This window comes from Plodia interpunctella, chromosome 24, assembly GCF_027563975.2.
Source record: "Plodia interpunctella isolate USDA-ARS_2022_Savannah chromosome 24, ilPloInte3.2, whole genome shotgun sequence".
Classification (NCBI taxonomy): Eukaryota; Metazoa; Arthropoda; class Insecta; order Lepidoptera; family Pyralidae; genus Plodia; species Plodia interpunctella.
Window position 1 is genome coordinate 1988805 of NC_071317.1, and position 27840 is coordinate 2016644.

Here is a 27840-nt window from a genome sequence, read left to right on the forward strand (position 1 = left end):
GTTAGGTTGTAGGTTATTAAATAATACCCTTATTACGAGTTACAATCGTATTAAAGGAGCTAACATGCGCTGTCGGTATTTTAATAACAGCTATAAATTCAATATGGCGACGTTAATAGGAAAAAAAACGAATGAATTTCCGCAAACAACCGCGCAAACTGTTCCAGGTATTAAATCTCATTGTTTGATTCGCCCACTAGGAGGAAAATAGCGGATTTTCCCAAAGTTAAGTTTTAAAGTTATTATACGTCTAGTTTTCAATACTGTACGTTGTGCACTGCAAGGCTACAGAAATGTGTAAGTGACATTATTGTACAATTTCGAAAAGTGTTCATTAGTTTTGTGTAAAATGGGACGGCTGATATATCGAAGAAAATTATGGGTCAACTCTATTTTTTATTAATGTATTATTACGAAGAAATGATTTTTATTACTACCTATACAATATGAAAACAAAGTATTGTGTAATATTAAAATGGAGCAATCTTATCCTGTATACCGCGGGACTGTATGCCCCGGTCTAGGTGCAATCCTAATATGAATTTTTTCATAATTTTTCATTAGATTCAATACGCCAGTGTTCGGATGGCTCTCTCTAAAAACACTTCGCACATTCTTTACCACATTCAGTTTTTAGAAAAAAGATTAATGAAAGATGTAAACGTACAAATTGTAGATATTAGATAAGTAGATATATAAATATACTATTATGATTGTTCGACAAAGATCTGTGATGTGAATAATACTAGATGTTTTTATTTCATAGGTTTTATTTAATTTTGAACAATACTAGTTTAAATAATACAATATATGGACGATTTCCGGTCATTCGAGATCGTGAGTAAGAATGACTAGCATGTCGAGTGAAAAGTGTAAGTAAAAATTGTAATATCTATTAAAAATTAATCCCAACTAATATTGTAAAAACGGAGTCTCGCTTGATCTCCTCACAATGCTCAACTAATCTCTTTGAAATTTCGCAAGCATTACGAGTACAAATTAGAGAATGAAGAAGGATCTTCAATCAAGTAAACAGTTATGGTTCCTGTAAGAAATTCACGCAAGGGCAAGCTGTGGGCAATAGTCAGTAGCCTACAAATACCATGCTTGTATATAGGAATTTGTAAAATAAGCTTTTTAGAAATACCGTCAATCCATAGGGAAGTTAATATTTCTAAACGAAAATGTGGAAGTCTATATTATTTGCTGGTTGTCAACTAAGTACATATTTCAATTACTCCAGATGCAAACCTCTTAGAAGTATTATATTTATTACATCTAAATATTATTATATTGAAACTAAATATGAAAGTCCTCATAAATGACTCAGATCAAACTACCCTCCAATAAAACCGATAAGCTTGCGTTTAAATACCAAAACAATTTCAATGAAAATAGTTCCAGAACAGTTTTGTTGTCATACCCGCATTACATAATACCCCTTCAGAGAAGTTGGTACAATGGTTGCTTATATTAAAATAGTTTGCACGTTGCGCAATTTTAGAACACCTGGTGGGGCGAGTCATCTATTATGTTTTTTGTAGGTTGGCAAGTGTGACGCACTTCCGTCACCATTCCAAGTTTGAACTTCAAATGCGTTTTGTTATTTTTTAAAAGTATAAATATTAGCCTATGATTTAACTCGTAAGAATGGCATGTAACAAGCTTAGTACTTTTTCTGTTGAATAATCACAGCCGTTTCACCACACCATTGCTGTCTTTAATATGATCTTTTTTATGTAAATATTTATTTTAACAAGTACTTACTTATTTAAATACTTGATACTTTTTCACTTCAGTAACAATTAATCCTGATATAAACACTACCGAATCGGTGAGTGATTGTATTTTAGTGCAAAATTTCAAAATTAAAAAAAAAGGAATACCTACTCGAAACTCAAAGCCATTGTAGTGCAATGGTTAAGACGCCTGCCCGTGGATCGAATTATCCCATTGGATAGAGTCCTACTTGTGCCACATGGGTTTGTATACCAATCTGACTCATGTATAGTAGTTTCCATCGACCACCACTTGCTTCCGGTGAAGGAAAACATCGTGAGGAAACCTGCACACTGGTTGATTGTTAATTTGTGTATGAAATGGAGAAGTCAATGGCAAACCACTCCATTAACAGTACCAAGAAAGTTGTTGTGTGTGTTTCACTCCACGTAATGACCACGATCCTTAGCCAATACGATTATAATGACTCAAAACTAGTCTTAATAGCATTCAGGCTAATTTCGAGTATTTTGCATATATTTTTTTTTACTTTATTTATTATTTAAAAAATACTGGCATGTGTGTTCAACCTTTGGCAGCTAACAAAATTATTTTATGAATTGTAATTTTATTAATTTATTTTTTAAGTTCCGGAAAGTAATTACGAAATACTAAAACTACTTGATTAATACTATTCGATTTAATACTAAAACTCCAAGCCAGCAATCATAGAGCTCATAAACGGATCATTTTAGTGTAGTATCTAATAACAGAGCGGAAGAACTTTAACAAAAAATATTACAACCTGGAAAAAAATTATAGCATGTCCAACTATGTAGTTTGTACCTATTTTATTACCATCTTGAAGTTGCAAATTACATTTCTTTACTTTTTTTTCTATATTCCTTAACAATGTTCCATCTAAAATGCTTTTATGTCCAATAAATTATAGCTCGTTTAGTTTAGATACGTTATTTTCTACCGAGACCTGCTATTGCATGAAACGGAAAATGAACTATTGCGAACAGTCCATCTGCCGATCAATAGCTGTGTGCAATAAAAAAATAATTATAACCTAAAAACGTGGAACTTTTTCTACAGGCACTGACCTTAAAAGGAAAACGATGGGAGAAGTATTAAAAATTGAAATAACTAGCGTGCATTGACCGGCTAGATAACGAAAAAATAATAAAAGACGAGCCTCGTGAATTGCAAATGAGATCTTAACTCTATAAATTTAAAGAACTATTTCGAGCAAACATTAGCGTAGCAGATGTAGTTCGAAATGAAGATTAGGGGAACTAAGGCATAAAAAGCGGTCAGCCAATCGCGGCCCTCGATGCTCTTCTGTCCCTTTCGCGCAGTGGACGCGCGGCTCTTTCTAATGCTCATATTTTTTGCCATCTTATTCTAATTCCTCATTCAAATGACTCGTTCGATTCCAGGGGTCCGTAACCTTTTGAGCAATAACGTTTTTTTTTTCATTGCGTTCCAGCCAGGACCCTATTGGTTGTGACATTGTTAATTTGACTATTTTAAAAAATAACATCTAAATGTTCTTTACAAACATAAATATGTGTATATAATATCGTAGATTTTTATCACTGGTTTTCATTTTTTCCATGGCTCTGCGCGTGGTTGCGTGCGCTGTGAATACGATGGGAATAGAGATAAACGCCATTTCATTGTAAATTGTTTTTTTTTTTTGTAAATTCTCGTTATGTTTCATTAAGTCATGGCCATGGCGTCCGACACCGAATGACCGTCATAATTTCTGTGTCATGTTTAATATGTTGCTATTTCAATAATTTTGTCAGTTTACTTCAAAATGGACGCTTTAAATTACCTCATTATTAAAAGTCTTTGTTTTAAATGTCAGACTGCAGACATAATGGCATTTATTAAAGAAGATACAAATCTATACGCATAAAAATACTCACTTATCTAGGTTGGTGCTTACTAAGTTAAGTATAATTTACATAATACGCCAGTTATTTTTGTATTCACCTAAGTATACTTATGGAAAATTGGTTTTTATCGGAGAACCAGTTTTGATAAATAATACAAAAAATCTTACTGATACAATATTTAATTTAGACGAAGACCATAAAACCATGAAGAAAAATGATTCAAAAATCAAAAAAGGCCCATAAAAATATTCAATCTCTTCTTAATAAATACAATTTATGTAACATTACATTAGACCATTGTTTTTATGTTATCACATTAAATAATTCCATCTCGAATATATTATTACAGTGACAAATAGATTACAATTTTCAATTTTCTGAAAATAAGTAATAGAATTTGAATATGATATTTCTTCCACTCTTAAAAAAATCAAATGTACTAGAAATCCACGGGAAAATATAAAAAGAAAATGCAACACTGAATATTTTTTTACCAAAAGGACATATTACAGATGGTAGCACCAACACAAAACACCCGTTGCTCGCTGTGATATTCCGCATTAATATATATTTTCAAGAAGATCTTATTACACCAGAAACAATTTAAATTATCCAAACATAAATTATCATAATCATCTATTTTAATGTCCAAACTGCATTTGCCTTCCTTACCCCACATATGAGTACGAGTATGGGCCCACAACCCACTTCTGGTTTTTACCCAAGCCTGGGTTTAAACAACTGAAAAAACAGCCGTGACCAAAATGGCATAACGTGTCTTCTGAAGCACGGAGGAACTTGATACATTTTTGATAACTAATTAAATAGGTATATGACCTATGTTTGTTTGTTGGTTAATCTACACAAAACATGGTACATACATGCGGATAGGAATACGGAGAACGGTATAAGTGGAAAATTCACGTAGGCGAAGCCATACAATAAGGTATTAATACCTAGAAGTTACGGCATCTTAAGCAGATGATGAACACAAATGCCAAATGTGTCATTGCAAACCTTAGAGTACGTGGAGGTCGCGTAAGACGAAGAACATCCGGGCTTCATTGTGCCGGGACGTCAGATGTCAGATATCGCGTTTCTTGCGCAGGCGCAGCTCTGTTTTTATCATCGTTCGACTCAGCCTATCTATTGTCAAGGTGGTCTTTGGGATTTTAGGAAAATTAAGAAGACTACGAAACATTTAAACGGATTTGTTTCTATTTTATATTTGTTAAAATCACACATGCTGTTTAACTTTTCGGTTTCAACTCTCGCACAATTACAGTAAATTTTCATCTCGTCTTAGACATTATTTCGTTCTAAGAAAGGTATTGCTGATGTTGGCCAAACCAAAGATAATATAATACTTTCAGCAGCCAAGGCGAGATACATTTGCAGAATACTTACATCCCGTGTTTTTACAAAAATCTCATTTTGTCACAAACTTTTATTGTCGTCAGAGAAATGTTGTTGCATTTAACGCGTGACAAAAAAATAGTGGATGAAAAGGCTGTAATGCGTCAAGGAAAGTTATCAATATATATATCATTAATATTTTTTATTTACCCTCCACGACACTCAACCAAAAAATTATGCTGCTAATAATTTCGACAAGAAGCAATCCCAAGAAGCGGTCCCTGGATTCCGATGCTTTAGGTCTCAGAATGCAACCTGAAAAACGATACAGTAGAAGAGGGAGACTAATAAAAGATGAATGGATCGCTTTAGATATAGGTAGGTACGGAAGTGTTAGAATTGATTTACAACGTACCTATTCATATATTCATATCAGGTATCTGTTAATTTATGCATTTAACTTCAGTTCTATTTCTCAAATGTGCTCTATTCTACCTCATCTACCTCTCTATTCTACGTCATCCTCTTGTGTTCCCGGTTTCATTCTTTGCTGTAACGCCCGAAGCCCGATGTCCATGTAAAAACAAACCTTTAAATTTTAAAGATTTGACGCAGATTTTGACAGGCTGCCCGACATAAACCCTCTTTGGAATGCTTTTGTTGCCTATCAGATGTCAAGCGTTTTATTCTTAAGTAGCCTTGTAATATGACAGTCTCGGATGGATATAGAGTGGACATAATCTAGGGCGGGAGTCATACGCCACACGTGGAATTAGTATGTCGAAATAATGTCGCTTTAAGCTGTAAATAAAAATAATACAGTAACAAGGCTATATTTATAATTAAATCTATTACAACATGGCTGTCCATATATTTTTTTAGAATGATAATCGTCAATCCAGACTAGGATATTATTTAATAGTGATAATTAATAGCGAATAATGTGCACAATTCTACGAGCTCGCGATGCTCCAAACAAGGACATGGCACGTTTCCGCGTTGAATCATTTATTTGTGGTACAAGTTACAAGAGAACTGTCTTCACAATCTTACACAGTCCCTTTCGCCACGTGCTGGAGCTGTGACGCTAAGCCCGGAGTCAATGTAGATAATATACCTTAACATTTTGAAGATTTGGCTGTGTTTTTACTACTTTTTGGGAATTGATTGTTGCCTGTAAGACAGCTATCAAGAATATGTATCGTTTAGTCGTCTCATACGACATCCACAAGAGGATAAATCTCTTCTACGGGAGAATATGGAATAGTCCAATTCTAGGGGAGAACCATGATGTTTAAACACTATTTATAGAGGTAATAAGTTCTTCCATTTGATTTTTTCCATGTCATGCATGTCTCTTGTGCTTGTATATTGGGCCACACCAAAAACATGCACACACAAATGCATTCTGACTCACGGCGACCTTGAAATAGTCCGGTCTAATCGGACTTTTAGCCAATCAGTAGTCGGCTCACGCCTGCACCATCCTTTGTTTTATTTGTTTATCGTTTTTGTCACGCCATTTTGTTGAAATAACCATTTGTTGTCTAAATGTAGATGGTTTGTCACGTGGAATCTACAAAATTTTAGTATATTATATCTATCCAAACCATTATTATATACTTACATAAATAAAAGTGAGTTTGTTTGATTTTTGCGGTTTAAAAATCGTGGAATTTCGCATTTTGTGTTATCCAGTGAGAGTTATTCCATAATGACATTGACATGTGCACCGGTAAAGATTTGTTTACCGAAGGAGCTGGTGGCCATCTTCGTTGAGCTTTGCTAATATTCCCTGTTATTGTAGAATCTCTAATATTATTTTATTTCAATACGTACATATATTTTATTGTAATTGTTCTGTTGTTTAAAATCATCAAACCGTCATCTTTTATTTATTAACGAAAGCCATTAAAATCGACTTCGTACCTACAATCAAAAGATCTATCAAATTGCAGAATCTCAATTTCATAACCCGGCGTCCTAACTGAGCTATAAATGCAACAGGGCTACACGGCGCTGTGTGACATATATAGTACTAAATGCGCCCCGGGGCTTCGCTGTCGTGATGGATAAAAAGTATGAGCAATATATATACCTAACTTCTCTCGGGAACTTTTTCAGCAGTTCAGCCTCTTCACTGGGCGTTTACTACGTGAGGAGTCAGCACTGCTACTTGATCGAGGCTAGCCCCTTCAGGAAGAAGAGCACAGCTGTTGGGGTACGCCAGGCAACGCTTAAAGTGTACCAAATTTAATAGAAATCTCGATTTTTTCGAGATTTTAGCAACTAACATCCCCACAACCGACGCATACCCAAACTTTAGCATATATAACATAAGTAGCACAGAAATTACGTGTAGCCTTTGCTTTCGTCTACCGTAATCTTTCATACGCGCATACCGTCGCATCTCCTTGTACAGCGTTCGTCGCTCAGTGAGGACGCAGGGTAAAACATTAGTCCGATTTACCTGGAAGCCAGAGCGATGGGTAATTATTTTTTATTATTCCCCCATGGGAGTTCAACGACTTTTTTAATTACAATATTAAGTGAAAAGGTTCCACTTCAGTTCTTCACCTTACCGGCTAATCATAGTTTTGTAATCGGTGAAATTGTTAGGTTATGATTTTTTTTGTATTTCATCGACCTTTGTCTTATAAGTGTTACGGCTATTATATCACTTACTTTTTTATTCTGTATGGTTATTGGAAATTGTATTGAAATGTTACTTTCAACTTAATAATTGTTATTATTTGCGAAATTCATTACCTAAAAAAAATATTATGTTTGTTATTTGTAATTATCATAATAGACACCAGTATTATTCTTCCGTTATGACTTTTTCAATTTAGGTATTTGCATGTTATTGCAATTATTATGTAAATCAAAAGTAAAATTATTAATAAAAATATTTTAATCGATTGTTACCGTAGAAATTTCGATTCGATCCAATTTACTCATTTCATAATTGTGTTTAAAAATGGACGTTAAAATAATTAAAAAGATTTTATAATTACTTAGTTTCCTTTTATGGTAATACTAATAAGCTTAATTGGACTCTGGGCTATTTTGGAGATTTCGTGATGAGTGAGTGAATATTTCTTGCTTTTATATCATATTGATTCAATAAACGATTTTATTCTACATGACACACATGCCTTGTAACTCATTTTGATCTCATTACAAGAAAAGATTCTTGAAACCCGCTCGTAACCAGATTTTTTTCACCTTATTATTATTTTTAAAAATATATAAATTACACTTATATTAAACGCATATTCTACATCAATTTTATTTGAACAAAGAAATATATTAACCGATAATTTTTATTGGAAACATGTTGACGACCGCTGCCTTCTGTAGTGCACTTCAATTGGCATTTTTTCAATAAACATCGACTCTTCACACCCAACGATAATTTATTAATGAAATTCCTACTTTTCTTTTTGTTTTTCTACAAAATGCGCGTACGCAGCAACGGGAACGCACCACTTGTATGCAAATCTGTATTGCCATGATAATTACTTGACGTGATTTTTGCTGTATTGTTTACTGCCTGTTAGAGCCATGCCACATTGCTCCGCACTCCGTTGCGACGACGCATTACGTTGTGGCTCCGTTGTGCTCACTGTTTTCTATAGGTTTTGACACTGTCGTGCGTTTGACGTACTTCGAAACTTCATACAATTTCTGCGTTATGCGTCTGTCGGGACGTCAAAATGACGGAGCGCGACTGAGCAATGAGGCATGGCTCTCAATGCGAAAATAAGTTATGAGCGAACGAATAGGACCAATCATATCCTTTGAACGTCGTAGGAGGCGACTAAGGGACACACATATTCTGCTGATGAGCAACCATAGTAAGGATGAATCTTCAAAATTTTAAGGTTTTATTTAACGCTGACCCCAGGTTTCCCGACGTCACAGCCCCGGGACATGCGACGATTAGACTGATATTAATTTATATTTATAAACAGATTCACCTATTTTCAATAAAACCACTTCTATATTTTTGATTGATAACGATATATCGTTTCTGGATTCTGGTGTGTATATATCGAATGGATTTATCGCAACAATAAAATACTATAACAGTTTACAGTTTGTTGACACGGCTTCAAACTATAATTTTATTGGTCTATTATTACATAAACACTGACATTTGTTACTGATATTATTTATATCGCGTTATAAATAATTTTATATTTGCATTTGTTTTATTTATTTATAAAGTCACTCACTGCACTAACAGTTGCCCAAGGCGTGCCAGTGAGCCAAAAATATACATTAATTATTATTATATGACAAATTATTTATACACGCACACAAAAATCGTCTCAAATTGTCGTGGAATATATACGCAAAGTAGTTTAATATGATTATTAAATATTTCTTAATATTTTCAATAGTATTCGCTCACACAGTTTTTCCCATAGGGTCGTTCACACCTATCTGATCGAACATCACTTTGAAATATCTTTTGAAGGCCCGATGTGTGACGACGGTGCATAAAATAACTCCCGGCCTCGTGGCCTCACAGCCTCGAATGAAGCATTACACTTATAAGACTTACATTTGTTTCGACGTCCTAGGAGAAAAGGCTGCGGCGGTGAAGAATGTTGCGCGGTTTCTTCACCTGCGAAGAAGTCGGCAGTAGACATAATCCTTCTAATATTATAAGTGTGAAATTTTGTGAATATGTGTGTGTGTATGTTTGTTACTTTTTCACACAAAATCTACTGGACCGATTGTTATGAAATTTGGTAAACGAGTAGAATTTAACCAGGAATAAACACATAGGGCACTCCTTATCCTAAAATTCATATGAGATCGAAGCCCCGTTTAAATATTTTTTTAACGTCCATCAGTGATGTACCTATATCGTCCTGAGTCTAATGATTTTTGAATTTGAATTAATTTTCAAAAATCTCCATTGCAGGTCTAGAACGGGTGGCAGAGGAGTTGATGGGGCGAAGAAAATGGAAACTTTATCAAGACGCATTAATACCAAAGCGTGGCGACGCCCAATCCAGCGACGAAGACTCCATGCCTTCCACCGACCCCCCACCGGCTTTGAAAATCAAAACCATAGAGCAGATAAACGAGGACGAACGTCCAGAGAAACGGCCAGAGACAATTCTAGAAAGTTTGATCAAAAGGCCGGCGACCCAGCCGAAGGTAGAAGTAGACGAACCTACAGATTGGAAGCCACCAGATAAATGCTATTTCTGTGTGGATGGAGATGGGAAGGGTGAGAGAGACAAGGACAAGGAGAGAGAGAGAGAAGAGAGGCCGGCAGGTGGAGCCAGTGTGAGTACTGCTCCATTTTAAAATATCTATACTATTATTATAAAGAGGTAAGCGTTTGTGAGAGATCTTTGAGGCGGGTAATCTACGAAACTACCGAACCGATTTCAAAAGTTCTTTCACAATTAGAAAGGTACATTATTCAAGATTGCTATAGGCTATATTTTATCTCAAAATTCCCACGGGAGCAAAGCCCTGGGCAACATCTAGTCTGTAATAAGATTACTCATGAATTGTTTAGTTGGAGCTGATTTATGGAACTAAGAACGATATCGTCTCCGGAATCCTAAAATAGCTTGGAGAATATATTAAAAGAGTTTTAAAATAGAACCACTACTAGGTTCCAGAGATTGAGAATTGTGCGTTCAAACAAACAAAAACTTTAGCTATAAAAATGTTAATCCCTGTTATTCATAAAAAAGTTTGAGCATACTTTAAACTAAAGTATGTTTTGTCACTATCGCACCTTATAATATTTACCATTGACAGAATGAGACAAAACTAACTTTATCTTAAAGTATACACATAATCCACATCGATGAGTATACTTTAACATTTTTTTGAATCACAGGGTATATGGCCGACTTAAAAGTGGACAAATCGACTTTTATGCTGACAGTTTGCCACACTATGGCGGATTCGTTACACATTGCTGGTTTTTTAAGGCGGTAAATAAAATCACTCGTACTAACTACGCAATGTTCACGCTTCCGCGTCGGCATGTGTCCGAGTTCGGCGACAATTTGGAGCTGACTTTAAAGTAGGTAATGTCATGGAGTAATATATAATTGGGGGGATTTAATAAAACAGCACGCGTGTTTTGTATGAAATCATCAACAACCACAGATAATAAATACGGTGTTATCAATGACTACGAGTTGATTCACTCTATGACTAACCAAATTGCAAAATTGCTTCATTGAAACCTTGTGAAAAGTCCAATTTTTGTTTGAAAATAACATTCCATCAAAACCGTAAATTTAATTGTAATGCAGCTAGTAGGCTAGCTCCACTCCGCTGCGTCAGCTCCGAAATTATTAAAAAAAAAACTTACATTTTTATGCACAGTAGCGCCATCTACTTTATAAAGCGCCATTGACTATCAAACTTTTTGATGAAATTCTTCTGAAATCTCGTATTTTCGAGATAAAAATCGAATATGTTAATACAAGATATCAGCTACCTTCCCCGGGTTGAAAGGCGCGCCCGTGTCAAGCATGTCTTTGCCCAAGACGAGTCGTCCCGCTGCTCCGAGGAGAGCAGCCGAGCCAGAGACTCCCGTGGTAGCGGCCGCCGCGCCGGGGCTGTGGAGCGAGAGTAGCACATGGTCCCCGCACAAATGCGGTTGGCATCGGCACCGTGTCGTTTTAGTGGGTTCGAGTCCCACATACCCGTCCGGCTTCCCGTGGCTGAATGGACGAGACGAGGGTCTTTCAATACGAAAAAAAAAAAGGTATCACCTACCTCCATGGCAAATTTCTCAAAAATTGGCCCAGCCGTTTGAGCGAGAAGAAGTAACAAATATACAAAGTTTCGCCCTTATAATATTAGTGGGATATTAGATAAATCCATGTTTTATGAAAGAAATATTCATCCCAACATACACATGGCATATTCTTAAGTCCTTGAAATGGATTGTGACCGATTAAAGCCAGATGTTTACACAAATATCGCACGTAGATCGTATTTCAATGTATATAAAGTTCAAAATCGTGCAGTTTCTCGGACGACCATGAGTTGGGAGAATACAATTGACCATTTTATTTCGTTCAACGTATGGGATTGAATTACGACGTAATTTTTGTATTTGAATCCTCATTTTGAGGTGAAGGCTCACCATCAGAATTAACTGCGTGCGGTTCCCGCCTTAAAAACCACTCATGCTCTTGTGGATGTCTTATGAAGCGACTAGATCAAACCTAATTATCTTCATTGTAAACATCAGAGGAATAAAATGCTTTGACAGTCGTTAGGCAAAAATTACATTCTAAAAGAGGGTTCACAATGATTCAGGCTAACGGTAGTAAAATGACAGCCGTATCTTCAAAATTTTAGGATTGTATAGAGATTTCGTCGCGTCACAGCTCAGAAAGCAACCGGGAATAAACTCACATGATGATAGAAATATAGATATTTTAGTACAACACAACAGATATTGACAAAAATAGTTCCTAGGCAATTTTAGGTAATTTTCCATCGAGATATAAATTACTATAATGTATTTTTCACAATTTATTTTTATTATGACATAAAATATAATGTTTATTCGTGTTTAATTTTATGTATATTCGTTACAAATTAAGTACAATGTAAAAATACAATGTCGACACGATTTTTTTTAAATTTTTTTATGAACAATATAATGATGTTCGTTTTTCGAATTATGTATATGGCCGTTAAAAATTATGATAATAAATACGTGGCAATGCGCATGCTACATTGCAATTAACGTAGATAGATAATATTCTTCGAAAACGCAAATTCGTTATTTTCTTTTTAATAATTGCTATTACTATTTATTTCTGTGCCATTCCCACGAAAGTGCCGACTTTCCTTAAAGATTGCCAGTTTAGAGTGAACATTCTCCGGAACGGTTTTTCTTTTTAATCTATCTGTCTCTCTCTGTATGTTCGTTACGTGCAGCACGAAAATGATTAGCTGATTTAATATTTCGATGTTTCTCACAGTTATACCTATTGAAGACCTAATTTTAGAAATCTCACGGCACGTCACGACACTTTTAATCTTACAAATATAGTTTGTTGTTTTTTGTAGTAATACTTTTTGTCCGCGTGTACACCCGCGTGAATTTCCCACGGACACCCGTTCTTTTTTACTGAATTTTGAATAGTATCATGTGTCCTTCTCCGTAAGCACCTACCTACTCATAACTAGGTACATTTTGCAAGATTTCAGGAAGGATTTATCTACTCAATCGAGTAAATAAAACGTAAAGAAACAAACTTTCTTTCGAATTAATAAGTTAGGATAGGATTAGTATATAATTAGGATAGGATTAGTATATAAGAAAAGCCATTGTAGTAATACAATGACGGGTTCTCCCATATAGGGATCTCTTACAGTCAACCGACGATAGGTTGAGAGGACATTGTATACCTACATTATACATGTTTCGATTTTTTTATAACTCAAATTTAACTTGTTAGGTACATACAAACGGGACAGGTGGAAAAAAATAAAAGCTTGTAATAAATAAAATGGCGTCTTCACGGTCTATGGTTGCTAACGTCATAGTGACTAACACGATGTCGGCACTTGGTCACACCTTGACATTTACGCACAGTTACGCCACTTATATATTATGGAATTAAATTAATCAAGCACCATTGAAATGTTGTTTATTTCCATAATACTACAATTAAATTACGTTTGTAGGAAATCTTTGTGTTCCTTTTTCATTTTAAAATGTTTGAATTACTCTTCGCCCATTTATGGCTCTAAGTAAATTTATTGACGTTAATTGATAAAGGAAATTGAACACGTCAAAACTGCAACTTTTTTTATTCCGCTACTTAAATTATACTGGCTCTAAATTAGCAAAAAAAAAAAGAAAACAATGATTGAGAATCATTGTAACAAAATGTAAAAAAGTTTCTGTAATTTGAACATGGAATACAAAGAACAAAAAATACGTCGGATTCGAATTTCAATTTTTACGATGTGAATCGTTAGGCCGCGTTCACACGCTACACCAATTTCAAACTTGCATAGAAATGGAACGGTAAATGAAATTAGTTGATGGGAATCTCTTAGAAAACGATGCTAACACAAAATCTAATAATTTCATATTATGGTAGTTTTTTTTACTAACGATTTTTTTATTACTATTTACTTAGTTACTTTATTATTTATGAGAAATTATCATTTTACAATATACTTATTTGCAGCTTTTTTCAGGAGTCTTTGTCATCAGACCTACTGTACTAGGTATAGGTATAAAAACAAAAAATAAATACAAAAGCAGCATAAATATGAATGTAGCCTTATCCATCATTCTTTCCCAAGCATCATGAACATGACACATCTCGTTCATTCGTAACATTCATTCATACATAACTGATGTTGATCCGAATGAATCGTTGGCTTTTTTCACTCGATAATTTAAAAAATATATCATAATTCATATATTGTCTACTTGACTAGGTTATAAAATAAAATGCATAAATAGGTACCTATTTAAAATTTATTATCATTTTAATTTAATAGTTAATTATTAATTAAGTGAGTGACTATATTTTCGGTCTTATTATAATTACTTAAATTTGAAATACGTTTTGAAATACTCCAAAATCCATGACGTCACATGCGTCGACGACGTCTCATACAAGCTTAATTTAAAATTTTGTTCTTGATATAAGACTAACTACTTACCCTGATTGCCTAGTTGGAAAGTAGCCAATTTACAATTTATACACACATAACACTAAAGGCACCGTACGCGATCACAGTGAAAGTTTTAAAAAATGAACTTTATAAATTTATCTGACAAATTCAATAGCATTTTATAAACAACTATTAATTTACATAATTATCGGTCAAATAGATTACCAAGCCTTCAGGATAACCTTTTATGGAAATAATTATTACCTACTCCAGCGTTAATTAATAACAAAAACGCATCCGTATCAACATTTCTAATCATTGTCTGTTAATAACAGTTTATTGTAAACCCTTTACCCTACAATAGCAATTATACCATGTCTAAACCAACCTCTGAAAACCAGCGTAACTAGACCCGTCTATTCCCATACATTAGCTCTAGATGTTAAAAATAGAGAGAGCTCTCGTTATAATGGTCGCCTGACAAGCCATAGTTTCAATTTGCTAAACAATACCTTATCCATTCGCTACTATTCTACGTCAAAGTAGAAAACTCGTATTTTGATTAATACGCGCGAAAGAGAAGGGTGCGTGACATTTAGAGCATTGTCCTTTTGGACTTTATGACGTGAGTGGTAGGGTCGAATTTGCTTTGACGGAACGAATCGGAGCGGAGGCGTGCTAGTGAAAAGTAGGCAGTGTTTGGACAGCGAAAAGTGAAGAGAGGTCATCGAAACTATTACATTTTCCGAGAAGTTTTTTTTCCTTTATCTGAGTGGTGATATATAAAGATAAAAGTAAGAAACACAATTGGACAGTTTTCGGTGAAATTTTGGTACGCGAGTTGAAGAAAACCTAGGAAAATCAATCCTAAAATTGTCACAGGAGCGAATCCAATGATCGAAGATAGACAAATGACATGAAGAAAGATAGTCGAATGACTAACAATATGTATACTATATAGACTTAATAAGTACTTACATAACTGAATTATGTCGATGAAAAGTTTACCAATTAAACTACGATTGCACTGATTTGTTGTTGCTCCAAATCATTATCATTATTAGAAGAACATTCAGCTTCATAAAAATCATCGTAAATAAAGTCGAGTATGTTTTTTCTATGAAGAAATTGTTATCACAGCAATTAAAAAGATTTAATACCGCTACACTCAACAATGATTCAGTTTCGTAACCAGCCATTACGATGTTTTTCCTGCACTTAATTATACCAGCAACGAGCCGGTTTAAAATGCCATTTTTACCTATTTTTTTAAGTATTACCTAATTACTATAGTTTTTAGTCAACGTTTTTCCTATGTACTTAGGCATTTACGTAATAGGCAAAACCTTAGAACCGTCAAGGAAATAGTGGCGAATTTACAATGATTTTAGCCAATTGGATTTGCTGTTGACTTTACCACAGATTATATACTTCCAGTACCGTACTTACATAGATAATTTTAGTAAAATATAATAAATGTTTCCCTATTTACTTCATTGATTGTAATTAAATGTTAACGAGTAATTTCTTTTCATGTAGGAGTTTTCACATCCAATGTCAAAATAAAAAATAAAAAATTCTAAATTCGAATCCATTAAATCACAGCATTTGAGATTGTTAAAAAACCGCGCAATCCACTCCACGGCTCTCACTAGCCGATCGGTTAAACAGCATAGGCCGGACAGAAAAGCCTATAGGGGCGGTCCGCAGAGGGTGGAAACCTCGGAAAATTCACGTGGAAGGCCCACCCCTCGCCACGAACACGTGCGTCCAAATACACGCGGTACGAACGCCTTTGCTAATCACTGCAGCTCGTGAAAAAAGAAAAAAAAAGCGCGCGCTTTTGACGGCCCAAATTTCATTTTCGAATATAGAACGCTTTGTGTCTGACGTTTTCCTTTTTGAATCGTGTGTTTTTCATTCGCAATGGATACGTGGTAAATGAAAACAGTCTTCTCTGTTGTTTGTAGTGGTTTATTACACACTTTTTGTGAAATGCAAGGGAACACAACATGAGGCGATTTCATGGTTAGTTGACTGCCGTTTTGAAACGTGAGCATGTATCTTTGCTTAATGATCACAAAACCATTTGATTGCTTTCATAACTGCCGACTGGATTTTGTAGCATCGTCGCTTCAACAATTTTTTTGATCACTCTTTGATTAATGTTTGTAGAAAATTTCCACAAATCGTGTTGAATCCATATTTGAGCACTTATAATATGTCCTTTGATCATTATTATTTTATAGTTGGGGACACCAGCCTGTTTCTCAGAGCATTTCGGCCGCTGCGGCCGAGCTGTCAATACAATTTTGCAAATTGTAACAAAGACAAGAATTAGTTTTACTGACTTTAAAATAACTAATCTGTACTGTGGTAATGTTTTATGAATTGTACAGTGTGAATTGTGTATAATTTGTACAGTTTTATGAATGATTGATTTTGGAAATAATTCCTTTCTGAAGAAAATTGACGGATCGTAATGACAACGCGGCCGCAGCGGTCGAAACGCTCTGAGATCCATTCGCTAGATCAAGCACCAGACAGCCCCAACACTCTCATTTTGGGGCCATTTCCCCGATATCTAATGATGATGCTTAATATTTTACCTATTGTCCTTAATTATATTGTGAAAAATATTCCATCTACCTACTTATATTGTTTTTAACCCTTGCATGACTTAAGTTATGGCTCTTATGTTATATCGTTATTAATCACATAATACAGCGCAAACACGTAAGGACATACTGTACCAAACTAAGAAAAATATAATGGTGCTCGTTTGTTATAGGTACTTTGTAAATTATACATCTGTCTCTGTCGCTCTCATTTCGAATGTATCTATTCATCCTGCTGTCATAGAACTCAAGTTACATTTTACAAACTATAGTAAGCATTGATATAGATTGTAGAAAATACGAATATAACTTTTTATGTGGAAATTCCCACGAGAACGAAGCCCCGAGACGTAGCTAGCAAGGTATCCTATGTTAAAATTATTATTTGAGTGAGTACTGACTCAAGTAATTCTTCTTTGTAAACAAAAGATCACACTAGCTCCAATCGCTTAGAATTCAAATTATGGATATTTATAATAAGCAACCAAAATGTCAACCATTCTCTATGAAAATTTCTCAGAGAGACATTTATATTGAGGCGAAATAGATTTAAAAAAGTTTAAGTAGACTTAGGGCAAGTAAGTAGGCACCTTTCGATTAGCTATTTAATTGAAAATTAAGTAAATTATTGGTATGTTTTTGTGATAAAATAAGCAGTTTAGTTTGATACTGTTTAGAGACAAATTCAGTTTAACATGATCTATCTACGATTGCTTCCGTAATAAGGCAGGGACAGTTATAAATAACGGTTTAGCGAAGCCTGTTCCAAACGCGCGTAGGCGTAACTGTAATAACGAGTTTTTAATTAACAGACTTTAAATTATTTCCACCTTTACTACTGGCATGTAAAATAATGTGCTAAATTAAAAATAATCTGATAGAATAATCAGCACCTTGCCGACCGTCTTTAAATCGTAACAAACCGGCAGCCATCGAACACAGAAAAAAAAAAGATAAAAAAAACCAATTGTTCTCGAACGTTTAATAAAAATACTATTCTAAATTCAAACGGCCCATTAACCGGTTCCCACGACCGCCATGTTGACTCGTCCTCGGCCGCCATTGGTCGAGGCCGCGAGTTTAGAATTAGAATGTGTTGGCTTGTGGACCCCACCATTTGGCGAGCGGTAAATTATGTAGCCATTTTTTTTTACGTTTGAATAGGAGCAGCTGTCTGATACGGCTGACGTCGATAGAAAAAAATAGAGGCAAAAGCGTTAGCTGATTACGGACAATTATAATGCCCTTTACAAAGAGAGAATGCCAATGATCCAGAACCAGAATTGGTTCTAGTTCTAAATTTGAAAGCTTGAAATTTATGAATATATTGAATGGTAAAGCTGCATTGTTCACGATACCAAGCAGCTTAACCAAAATATTAGCCAATTTCATAGGAAGTTAGAAAAATATGACATTACAATGAGAAGAGAGAAATGGCGTTTGTCTAATAACTCAAGCTAGCCTAGTTATTCCTTATTTACGAGAGGAGAAAAACTAGGTAACAATTTAAAAATCCAAAATGGAATCCAGAGTGACAATTCTAAAGTTTTTTTTTAAAGACTGCCAGTTACTATGTCGATGACAAAAACAAATGAGGGAACATTTCTATTTTTTTTAATATCTAAAATATCAATAGAAAACCGTTCATCAGCACCATAGACACACATGATATTGGCGTGAAACAATCGTAGTCGTTCAAGGTGGACTTGATTAGCTAAATCCAAGGCGAACCAACCGGTCTTGAGTTCGTGTCATTTTTAAACGTTAAATTATTGATAAATATTTATTTAACGTTTATTATTATTACTCAGTTTACAACGAACGTGTTGGGTTTTACAAAGTTGTTAAGTATAAATATTTTATGGTAAAACAAAATTGTCGATTGGCTTAATAATAGAGGCTTAAAAAGTTAATAATTTAAATTACTCCAAAACAAAGGATATAAATAAAAACCCAATGACAATAATGAATTTTTATTGATCATACCCAATGGAGTCAATGAAACTTCCCACTAACCAATATGGCATTAAACGCGTCTATTCCTCACCATATGGCTATGAAAATATATAATCTTCTTCTTCATAGTCGTATTCCTCATGGCGTGTTCATTCACGTTCATTCACATTCAGTCATTACGTGGAATTATACACACACAACAACTTTCTTGGCATTATTAATGGAGTGGTTTGCCATTGCCTTCTCCATTTCACACACAAGTTAATAATCAACCAGTATGCAGGTTTCAATATCAAATAATATAAAAAATACTAAAAAGTTTATTTAATAAACATCTTAAAGCTTTCCATTTAGACAAATGTACCTATCTCAGAGGTTTTTTGATAAAATTGATCAGTAAAACCTTCGATTCCCTTACTTAGATAACACGAATCATATATTTAATGGCATCCAGTAGACCTTACGTTTGCTGTGCCCTTGCAGGGCGTCTCACTTGTACTTTATATTTGTGTGACATCTTTTAAACATATGTGATTTGCAATAAAGAATCTGAATCTGAATTTAAACTCGAAACGGAGCCATTTTCGAAAAAATGCTCATGTGAAAATTAAACTTATGAAAAAGTGTAACTATGTACATTCTAATTTATAAGTATAGAACATAATCGAGGGACAAAAGCAATTTATTAAGTATTTTAATTTATTCTTCGTTATCTGGGCTCGTAACGTCTCTGCTTTTATAAGTAAAATTTTCATCCTGAAAATCTATGAATTGATTGAAGCTTACTTTTAAATATTATGAATCTAGAAGTGCCAAGATAATATAAAATTTAACTAGCATGACAGCCACATTAATATAGAAAATTGTCTTTTCTTCTGTATAGAGTGAAATTCTAGGCAGCTAAGCGTGTAGTTGGGTAGGACGATCGTGATATGTTTTTCGAATATTATACTGCGACTGAAAGCATAATTCTATAGGTGTTTCTATAAAATATTATTCCCACGGAAGTGAACCTCCAAGGTCCAGCTAAATGACAGTGACGAAACCTTATATTAGTTGGAGAGTCTCTCTTTCTCTCTCATCACTGCGCCACCGAGGTCGTCAATTGATTCTTCTTTTTCGTAACGTGTCGACTCGGCTAAAGTGAGGACCATACAACTCCACCGAAAACTGACTGTGACGTTACACAGGTATTACAGTGTGCAAGTGGTAGCACGCAGGGCACAAGAGTAACTGAGCCATGTTTTGGGGGGAGGTAAAATTTTGTCAGAAGCCTATTAATCACTTCAAAACAAAGTCGCTTCCCGCTGTATGCTTCTCTATCCCTAAGTATGCTTCAGATCTTTAAACTACGCAACAGATTTTGATGCGGGTCTTTTTAATAGATAGTGTGATTCCCAAGGTTTAAGTGTATAATTTATTATAGTTTTACCCGAGCCGCTAGTAGACAATAATAATAGTTTGGAGTAAACCTATATAATAATTACAAAATCACAAACAAGTCTTACAATGGCGGAAGTCTAGGTTAAATCGTGACAATTATTTCATTACCTAAGTAAATAATTACTGAAAAGTCAACAATGGCCGGAAAAGCGGCTTGTCAGGAAGAATTACGCAATTGTAACCTTAAACTTGTTGACTATAAGAACTATTTTGCAATGGAAGAATACATTATTTGAGTGTTTAATTTTTATTGAGTCATGCCAGTCATTATTTTATAATGTAACTGGTTGAAATTCTAGATATTTACCCGTAATGAGTGGGAACAATTAGGTATAATTAGTGTCTGATGTTTCAAAGTAGGTTTGAGCATTTTAAGCTTTAGTTTTCTGGAAAAATTGCTTGTATTGAAAATACTTTATTGCATAAGAATACTCAAAGATAAGAAACAGATACAACACGGCGAACTATTCCCATGGAAGGATCTCTTCCAATCAATCGGATCGTGTTGATCTGAGATCGACTGCACCTAGGTCTAGCCGGCTAAACCTAGATCTAGCCGCATTTCGGGGTTTAACCGTAACATATATAAATAAATAAAGTTTGCGATAACACGGAGCGAATAACGAACCATAGACGATTATCCCCATCACTGGTATTTTTACTGTCAATAAAATCTTGCAGGCTCTGTAACTTCCGTCGCGATGAACAAAATAGTGATAACTATTAATTGACTGCAATTAGACGCCATTAAAAGACAATCCGTGGCTGAAATCCTTCGGAACAAAGAGTAAATTCATGTTTGTTATTTTTAATTTGAATCGGAGAAAAAGTTTATAGTTTTACATTCAGATTAATTTGCTGCCTATTTCTGCACAAAAAATGTGCTGAAGGGATCATGCCGATAGCATAGGTAATTTATTATTATTATTTATTTCTTATCGTGTATATTGCTAATAATGTCAGTTTTCATTCAAAGGCATCTGACATGACTAACGACTACTACCGCCATTTACTAGTACAGTAAGTAGTCACCGCCATTTACTAGTAGGTAAGTAGTCGCATAAACCAGTACTTAGTCAATTATAAATTGTCAACCAATCGGCAAGTCGCTGTTTTCCTTCACCGTAAGCAAATAATGGACTATGAAAACTACTATACAAGATTGGTATATTAACTCATGAGTAGGATTCGACCCTAGATCTCTTGATCTCAGGCGGACACGGTATTAACCACTGGATCACCACCGCTCCAAGATTCGATTTTCTTGTCACTCGAATACTTAACCTTCCTGTGTTCTAATGTCACTTTAATCTTTTCTGTTTGATTAGGAGAGTCTGGTAAGTTTAGTAAAATAGTTAATCAAAAATAGCTTTGGAGAAGCTTAATAAGCTATTTAACTTGTAAACAACTCCCGTATGCTAAAATAAACAGGACAAACTGAACTTATCAAACGCCATTTTTAATTAAAACTGAAGGATCAAGTTTGATAAATATAATTTTAATTACGCTTAAGTTTATGATAAGAATCGTTAAAATTGAAGGTTTCTTGATTGAGTTAATGAAGTGTTCATTATTTATGTGTTTCTAAAGGGAAATAATATGGAAGTACTTGATTGAACAATATAGATTTTCGGAAAAATTATTAGGTACATTACATCAAAAAATAGTGTGCATAATTATTTGATCTCACAAGATTTTATCTCTCCTTTATCTTGGTTACATTTTTAGCTGTGAAATGACATCCGTAGGCCATGTAATAGCTCTGATTTTTTCGGCCGTCTGTCGAATGTTAACCCTCATTGCGGATTGTGTTGTTGCTTATCAGCGGGCTTTAAATTCCCTAATCATCTCCAAAAACCTTATATCCTTACCGATAGTATTTATTATTACTGTGGTATTCTCGTGCAAATTTGTGGAGTGGTTTATTCTGTTACCATTTCGATACAAACTTGGATTGTCTGGTAGTGAATAACAATCCATTTTTGAAAAATTTAGGCGTAAATATTTTAGAAATGCAATTTAGATCATTTTGCAATCTGTTTTGTGTGCTATTAAATAAATAAAATGATTGACAAAACACCCTAGGTACCTGATAATTTTTAATGAGTCCGGGAGTCAAAAACAGGACGTAGGTGAGTCGTTAAATTGTTCCTATGGCCTCATCTGGTTTCCTTGCGTAGATACTCGTATAATATCGTGTGTTTATCAACCAATTTCCTGTTCCTCCAGTTCAGTTGTTTTAAATCTACATTTGATCATCTATCCATCCATAATATTTAATTTCATTCTATATCCGTTTTACCTTTTACAAATCAGAGCAACCAAATCAATTATATAAAATCAAAAATTAAGTGCTCTAAAAATACTGAAAAATTATTTAAATTAAATCGCATTAGAAATTTCTGAGAATATGATGTTAATTGGATTGCATATTAAATATATGTGCCCCGAAGTGTGGCTAGACTCACCCCGAAGTTCTCAGTTGGTTAAATCTAGGTGTGGCCTAGTTATCATGGGATAAACTTAGGTTCAGCCGTTATCATTCCGGCTAGACCTAGTGCAGCTGATCGTAGGTGGTTATACCTAAGTGTAGCCAGTTTCTCTCCGGCCAAACCTAGATGCAGACGGTTGTAAACGGTTATCTTTACCTAGGTTTAGCCGATGTCAAACCGATTAGACCTAGACATCTGATCTCTGATCGTTTTATGTATACCTAGGCGCTTATCTTGGGCTAGACCTAGGAAAGATAACGGTCAAACCTAGGACTGACCGGAGAAAAACCGGCTAAAGAACCACCAATCTAATAACACTTATCTATTTCAGAGTCCAGCCTCGGAGTCGGACAGCAGCTCGGTGTCGGGCGCTAAGAGCCCGGCCGCGCCGCCGTTGCTTCACCATCTGTTGCAGATGCAACTGCAGGCGCAGACACCGCAGGCCATTGCACAGGTAACTACATTATCCGTCTTTTGTGTATCACTTGCTTAGATCATTTAGTTCACTTGTGTCAGGAAAAGAAGTAGGGGCAGGTCGAACATGAGGTGGATTGAGTGCATTAAGCAGGGTATAGCTACCGATACAGGGAGACGTGGTGAAGACTGACATGCTGTACCGACCTCACATAAAGTGAGATACGGGTAGGCGGATGATGAAATTATTACAACAAATGATAAACCACGGGTAACAACGCAGTGTGCAGCTAGTTCACAATAAGTCCGAAAGACGCGCCTCCCTTTCAAAAGGATTTAACTTTAAACACCGAATGGTATATCTTGTGTCTTTTGCAAATAAATGTTTCTCTTTTTACCGACTGTAAACGATCCGTTGTTTAGTTCCAGCAGATGGCGGCCGCGCTGGCGACGCTGGGCTCGGGGCTTATGCCGCCCGCGCTGACACAGCTCATGTTGCTGCAGCGGCTGGCGCACCGGCAGCAAGCGGACAGGTCGGTGTTAGCTTATAGTTTAGTTCCATCTGATGATCTGTTCTATGGTGGTCTGTTCCAGGCATAGGCCCGAGCGTAAAGGTAAACCCATAACGCCCGACGATGAGAAGCAACTGGGCGTAAACTAATATCTGGTTCCAGGGCGTAAACATACGCCACCTCATAAATTACAATAACTATTTCTCTTACCGTTTTCCCGGTTACTTCCTCAGCCGGGCAGAGTCGAAACCCAGAGTTGCTTTCCTACATTTTATTCTCCATTACACACGATCTTCGCCATCCATTAGTTAGCAGTAGTTAGGCAATCATAACAACTATCTTATATATCTTGAATACTATTATTATTATAAAGAGGTAAACGTTTGTGAGTTTGTTTGTTTGAGGCGGGTAATCTCAGAAACTACCGAACCGATAAAAAAAAAGAAAGGTACATTTCTTTCAAAGGTACTTCCACCATTAGAAAGGTACATTATACAAGATTGCTATAGGCTACATTTTATCTCAAAATTCGCACGGGAGCGAAGCCCCGGGCAACATATACTCTTGAATATTTTAAAATGGAAGTGCAAGTGAAATTCGCTTAATCTATTCCCGTGGGAAACAGACGAGATAATATGTATGTATGAAGCCAAATGTTAAGTCCAATAATGGCTGCCAACAGTTTAAAATCAACAATGACCTTTCATTATCTTAGGGTCAAAACATTCCCAAAGCTGTATATCACAATCACGAGTAACTACACAATAAATATTTCAGTCATCAGCTTCCACCGTCATTTACGTCCATAACCTAGAAGCTGAATATTTATGGTGACAACAGTGGTGTAACTAGGTATCCATAGACCTTGATGCAAAAAGATCTTTGCAGCCCATTTCAAGCACACTGTTAACAAAGTTATATAAAGTCCAAAGTGGAAGTTTACAAGTTCAAAGGGCTGTTTCACCACTTTCTGATAAAATTCTGCCAATTATTGTAGGAAAACAAAAAAATACGAAGAACATAGATTACTTTCGAATACAACTAGTTTCAACATCCAAATTTGCACATAAAATTTGTGCTGTGCAAAATTATTACAGTGTATACCTATAAGCAGACATGAATTACGCCCAATGTTTTCATAAGAAAACCGTGCGTTAATTGACTTTTTGTCAATAAACTATGTTACCAAATAATTTTAAGATACAAATGAAATAAAATATATGTGTCTTATGTGAGATATGATGCGATAGCTGTTGCAATCTGTCTTTACATTAAAAGTGGATAAATTTTTTGTTGTGCAATTGTGGGCACTCGACTCCCTATGGCGGAGGTGCCCAGCGCACGTAACCGTCCTAGCTTCGCTAGCTACGCCACTAGAAGGCAAACAAAATTGTTGTACTCCATATGCATCCATTCTAATGGCATTGAAATGTTCTGTTTCTGGGCAAAATATCTAACAAGGATCTTTTTGTCTACATCGTCCCTTCAATAAATTAGTTTTAATATTATTTTTATACTTATTATTTTTAAGCACTATTGTACTTTAAGATCATTGTAACACTTGATCGGGGAATCAATACTATGAATATTCACCTATTGTCTTTCTCTCATTTGAGGGCCTTCCCGGTAAATTTCTTGGCCATAGAGCGTTGGTTCCCAGAGATCGCTGTTTATTTTTGTACTATCTATCATTTACTAACACATTTCTGAAAGTTGGTGAGGTTTATGAGTTTTGCGGTGTCCAAACAATCTTGTTTGACGCAAATATTAGACAAGTCAAGTGGTTTAGTAAATAATTAAGCAGGTAAGCACTTAAAGTCTACTTAGCGACGTGATAAATAAAATAATCTCTAGATATTCTTGAAGACATAAACTGAAAAAATTACATTAGGTAAGGTATTATAGGTATCTTGATGTGACGTTGTCTTAATTTTAGGTAAAATCATTATTATACTGGTAGCAAATAAATAAAAAATTCTCGTATTAAACGAGAATTTTTAGTTTTTACAAAAAAATAATTTTTTCGACATGATTTTATAGCCTGGTTTTTTGTAGAACTTAATTCATGACAAATAATCACGACCGTGTCAACTGTTGAGAAGTTACTTCGCTGGGAGCCGATCCTGATAGATAGATAGATAAAACATTTATTTGTAAAACAACAACACAATACACAACCAGACTAAAAACACAAAATAAAACATAGTATTCACATAGCACAATTGAAAAGCAAGTGTACTGTGTTGCAGCAATACAAAAAGGCCCATCTCAGTACACATATCACCCAGAGGGGCGATACACTGTGATTTTCAGATGAGACCTGCATCAGTGTGCGAAATTCCTGGGTACACCATCAGGTCAAGCTTGTCGCAATAATTCATTGTCATCGAAACTAAACGTGTATGCAAGATATCAGTACGTTGAAGTTATCTGCTGTAAGATTCCAACCGAACAAACATGTGACATACATTCATTGCAAGTCAAATAAAAAAAATATCCAATACGAGTATTCTGATTGGGTTGCATGAATCAACTTTGACGTTAACTTTAACCTGCGCAGAAAAACGCAATGTACGCCATTTTGTCTTAACTTTAGCGGCGTGAAGAACAAAATCAACGTCAAAGTGGAGTCTAGATACGATAGGACGTTATATGATCACAGTTTCGGAAAGATATACTATTTCGTTGGTTGATAGTTGCACCTAGCAATGCATATTTGTGTGAAAAACTGAAAATATGTAGCAGAAATAATAGACACTGATGTATTTCGGACGGAACAGAGATAGGCTGCGTTTCCGGAGTGGAGACAGAGCGGGCGCAGACTAAATGCTATATTTAAATACGCTAATTCTGTATGGTGGTTTGCATCTTTTAATTCTGATGATACGTTCATAATATTAATCCCATTTATAGCCAAAAGTTGCGGCGAATCATCGTAATATTTCTTATCCACGGAACACATGTACCTGTTATGTATAGGTACAGATATTCTATGTAAGTCTTATTTAACCAGGATTCCAAATTTTCTCAAAATCTATGTGGGTCTAGTAGTTTTTGCGTAACAAACTTTCGTACACTCGAGATTTCAAGATATATTCGACGAATATATTCGTAGGATAAAGAAACATAAAATCGATCGCGTTATAGATCATAGATTATAAGTTGTATTCATAACAGTAAATCCCAAATCCCATACAAATATACAAGGCTCATTTCAAGGCTGCATCAGCGCATTTGAAATTCAAATGGAAACCATTCATTGTTCTAGTTGTTCTTGTATTTAGAACGACAATTGGTTATAGTTTATTGGCTGGCCAAATTATAAATGGACAACACTCAACGTTCCACCCTGAGCGGATCCGACAGATACAAGCACAGAATCGCAGAAAGCTGAACAACGCAGAAATTTTATCTAGTTTCGATGTGTCAACGCACGTCAGTTTCAAAACCAAAAAAAACAACTCTACACGTCGAGCTGCAACGTAATGTATCGTCGCAACACTCGCAACTGAGCAATGAGGCATGGCTCTAAATGCCGGCTCCACAGTGTCATCGAACAGTATACCAAACTTTCGCGATTCGGTATACATTGCTAGTTTTTAATTGCGGTAAATAAAAGCACTCATACTAACTACCGTAAATATTGGTTCACGGATTCGCGTTGGCACGTGTCTATGGAGCTGGCATATGAAGGCGGACCTTGGGCTCCAACGCTCTATGACAGCGAAAGAACTGAGAAAACACAAACATGAAATATAATTAATGGAAG

At 35.3% G+C, this 27840-nt stretch overlaps 1 protein-coding gene across 4 annotated transcripts in view; it reads left to right on the forward strand.

Annotated features, from left to right (window-relative positions):
* Positions 1-27840, forward strand: part of Eip93F (Ecdysone-induced protein 93F) — a 154323-nt gene that overhangs the window by 112276 nt on the left and 14207 nt on the right. For all 4 annotated transcript variants that reach the window (XM_053763914.1, XM_053763916.1, XM_053763913.2 and 1 more), the window contains 3 exons: positions 9925-10295; positions 23477-23599; positions 23983-24092. In XM_053763914.1, coding sequence (XP_053619889.1) covers positions 9925-10295; positions 23477-23599; positions 23983-24092 — 604 coding nt within the window. The remainder of the gene's footprint in view (positions 1-9924; positions 10296-23476; positions 23600-23982; positions 24093-27840) is intronic.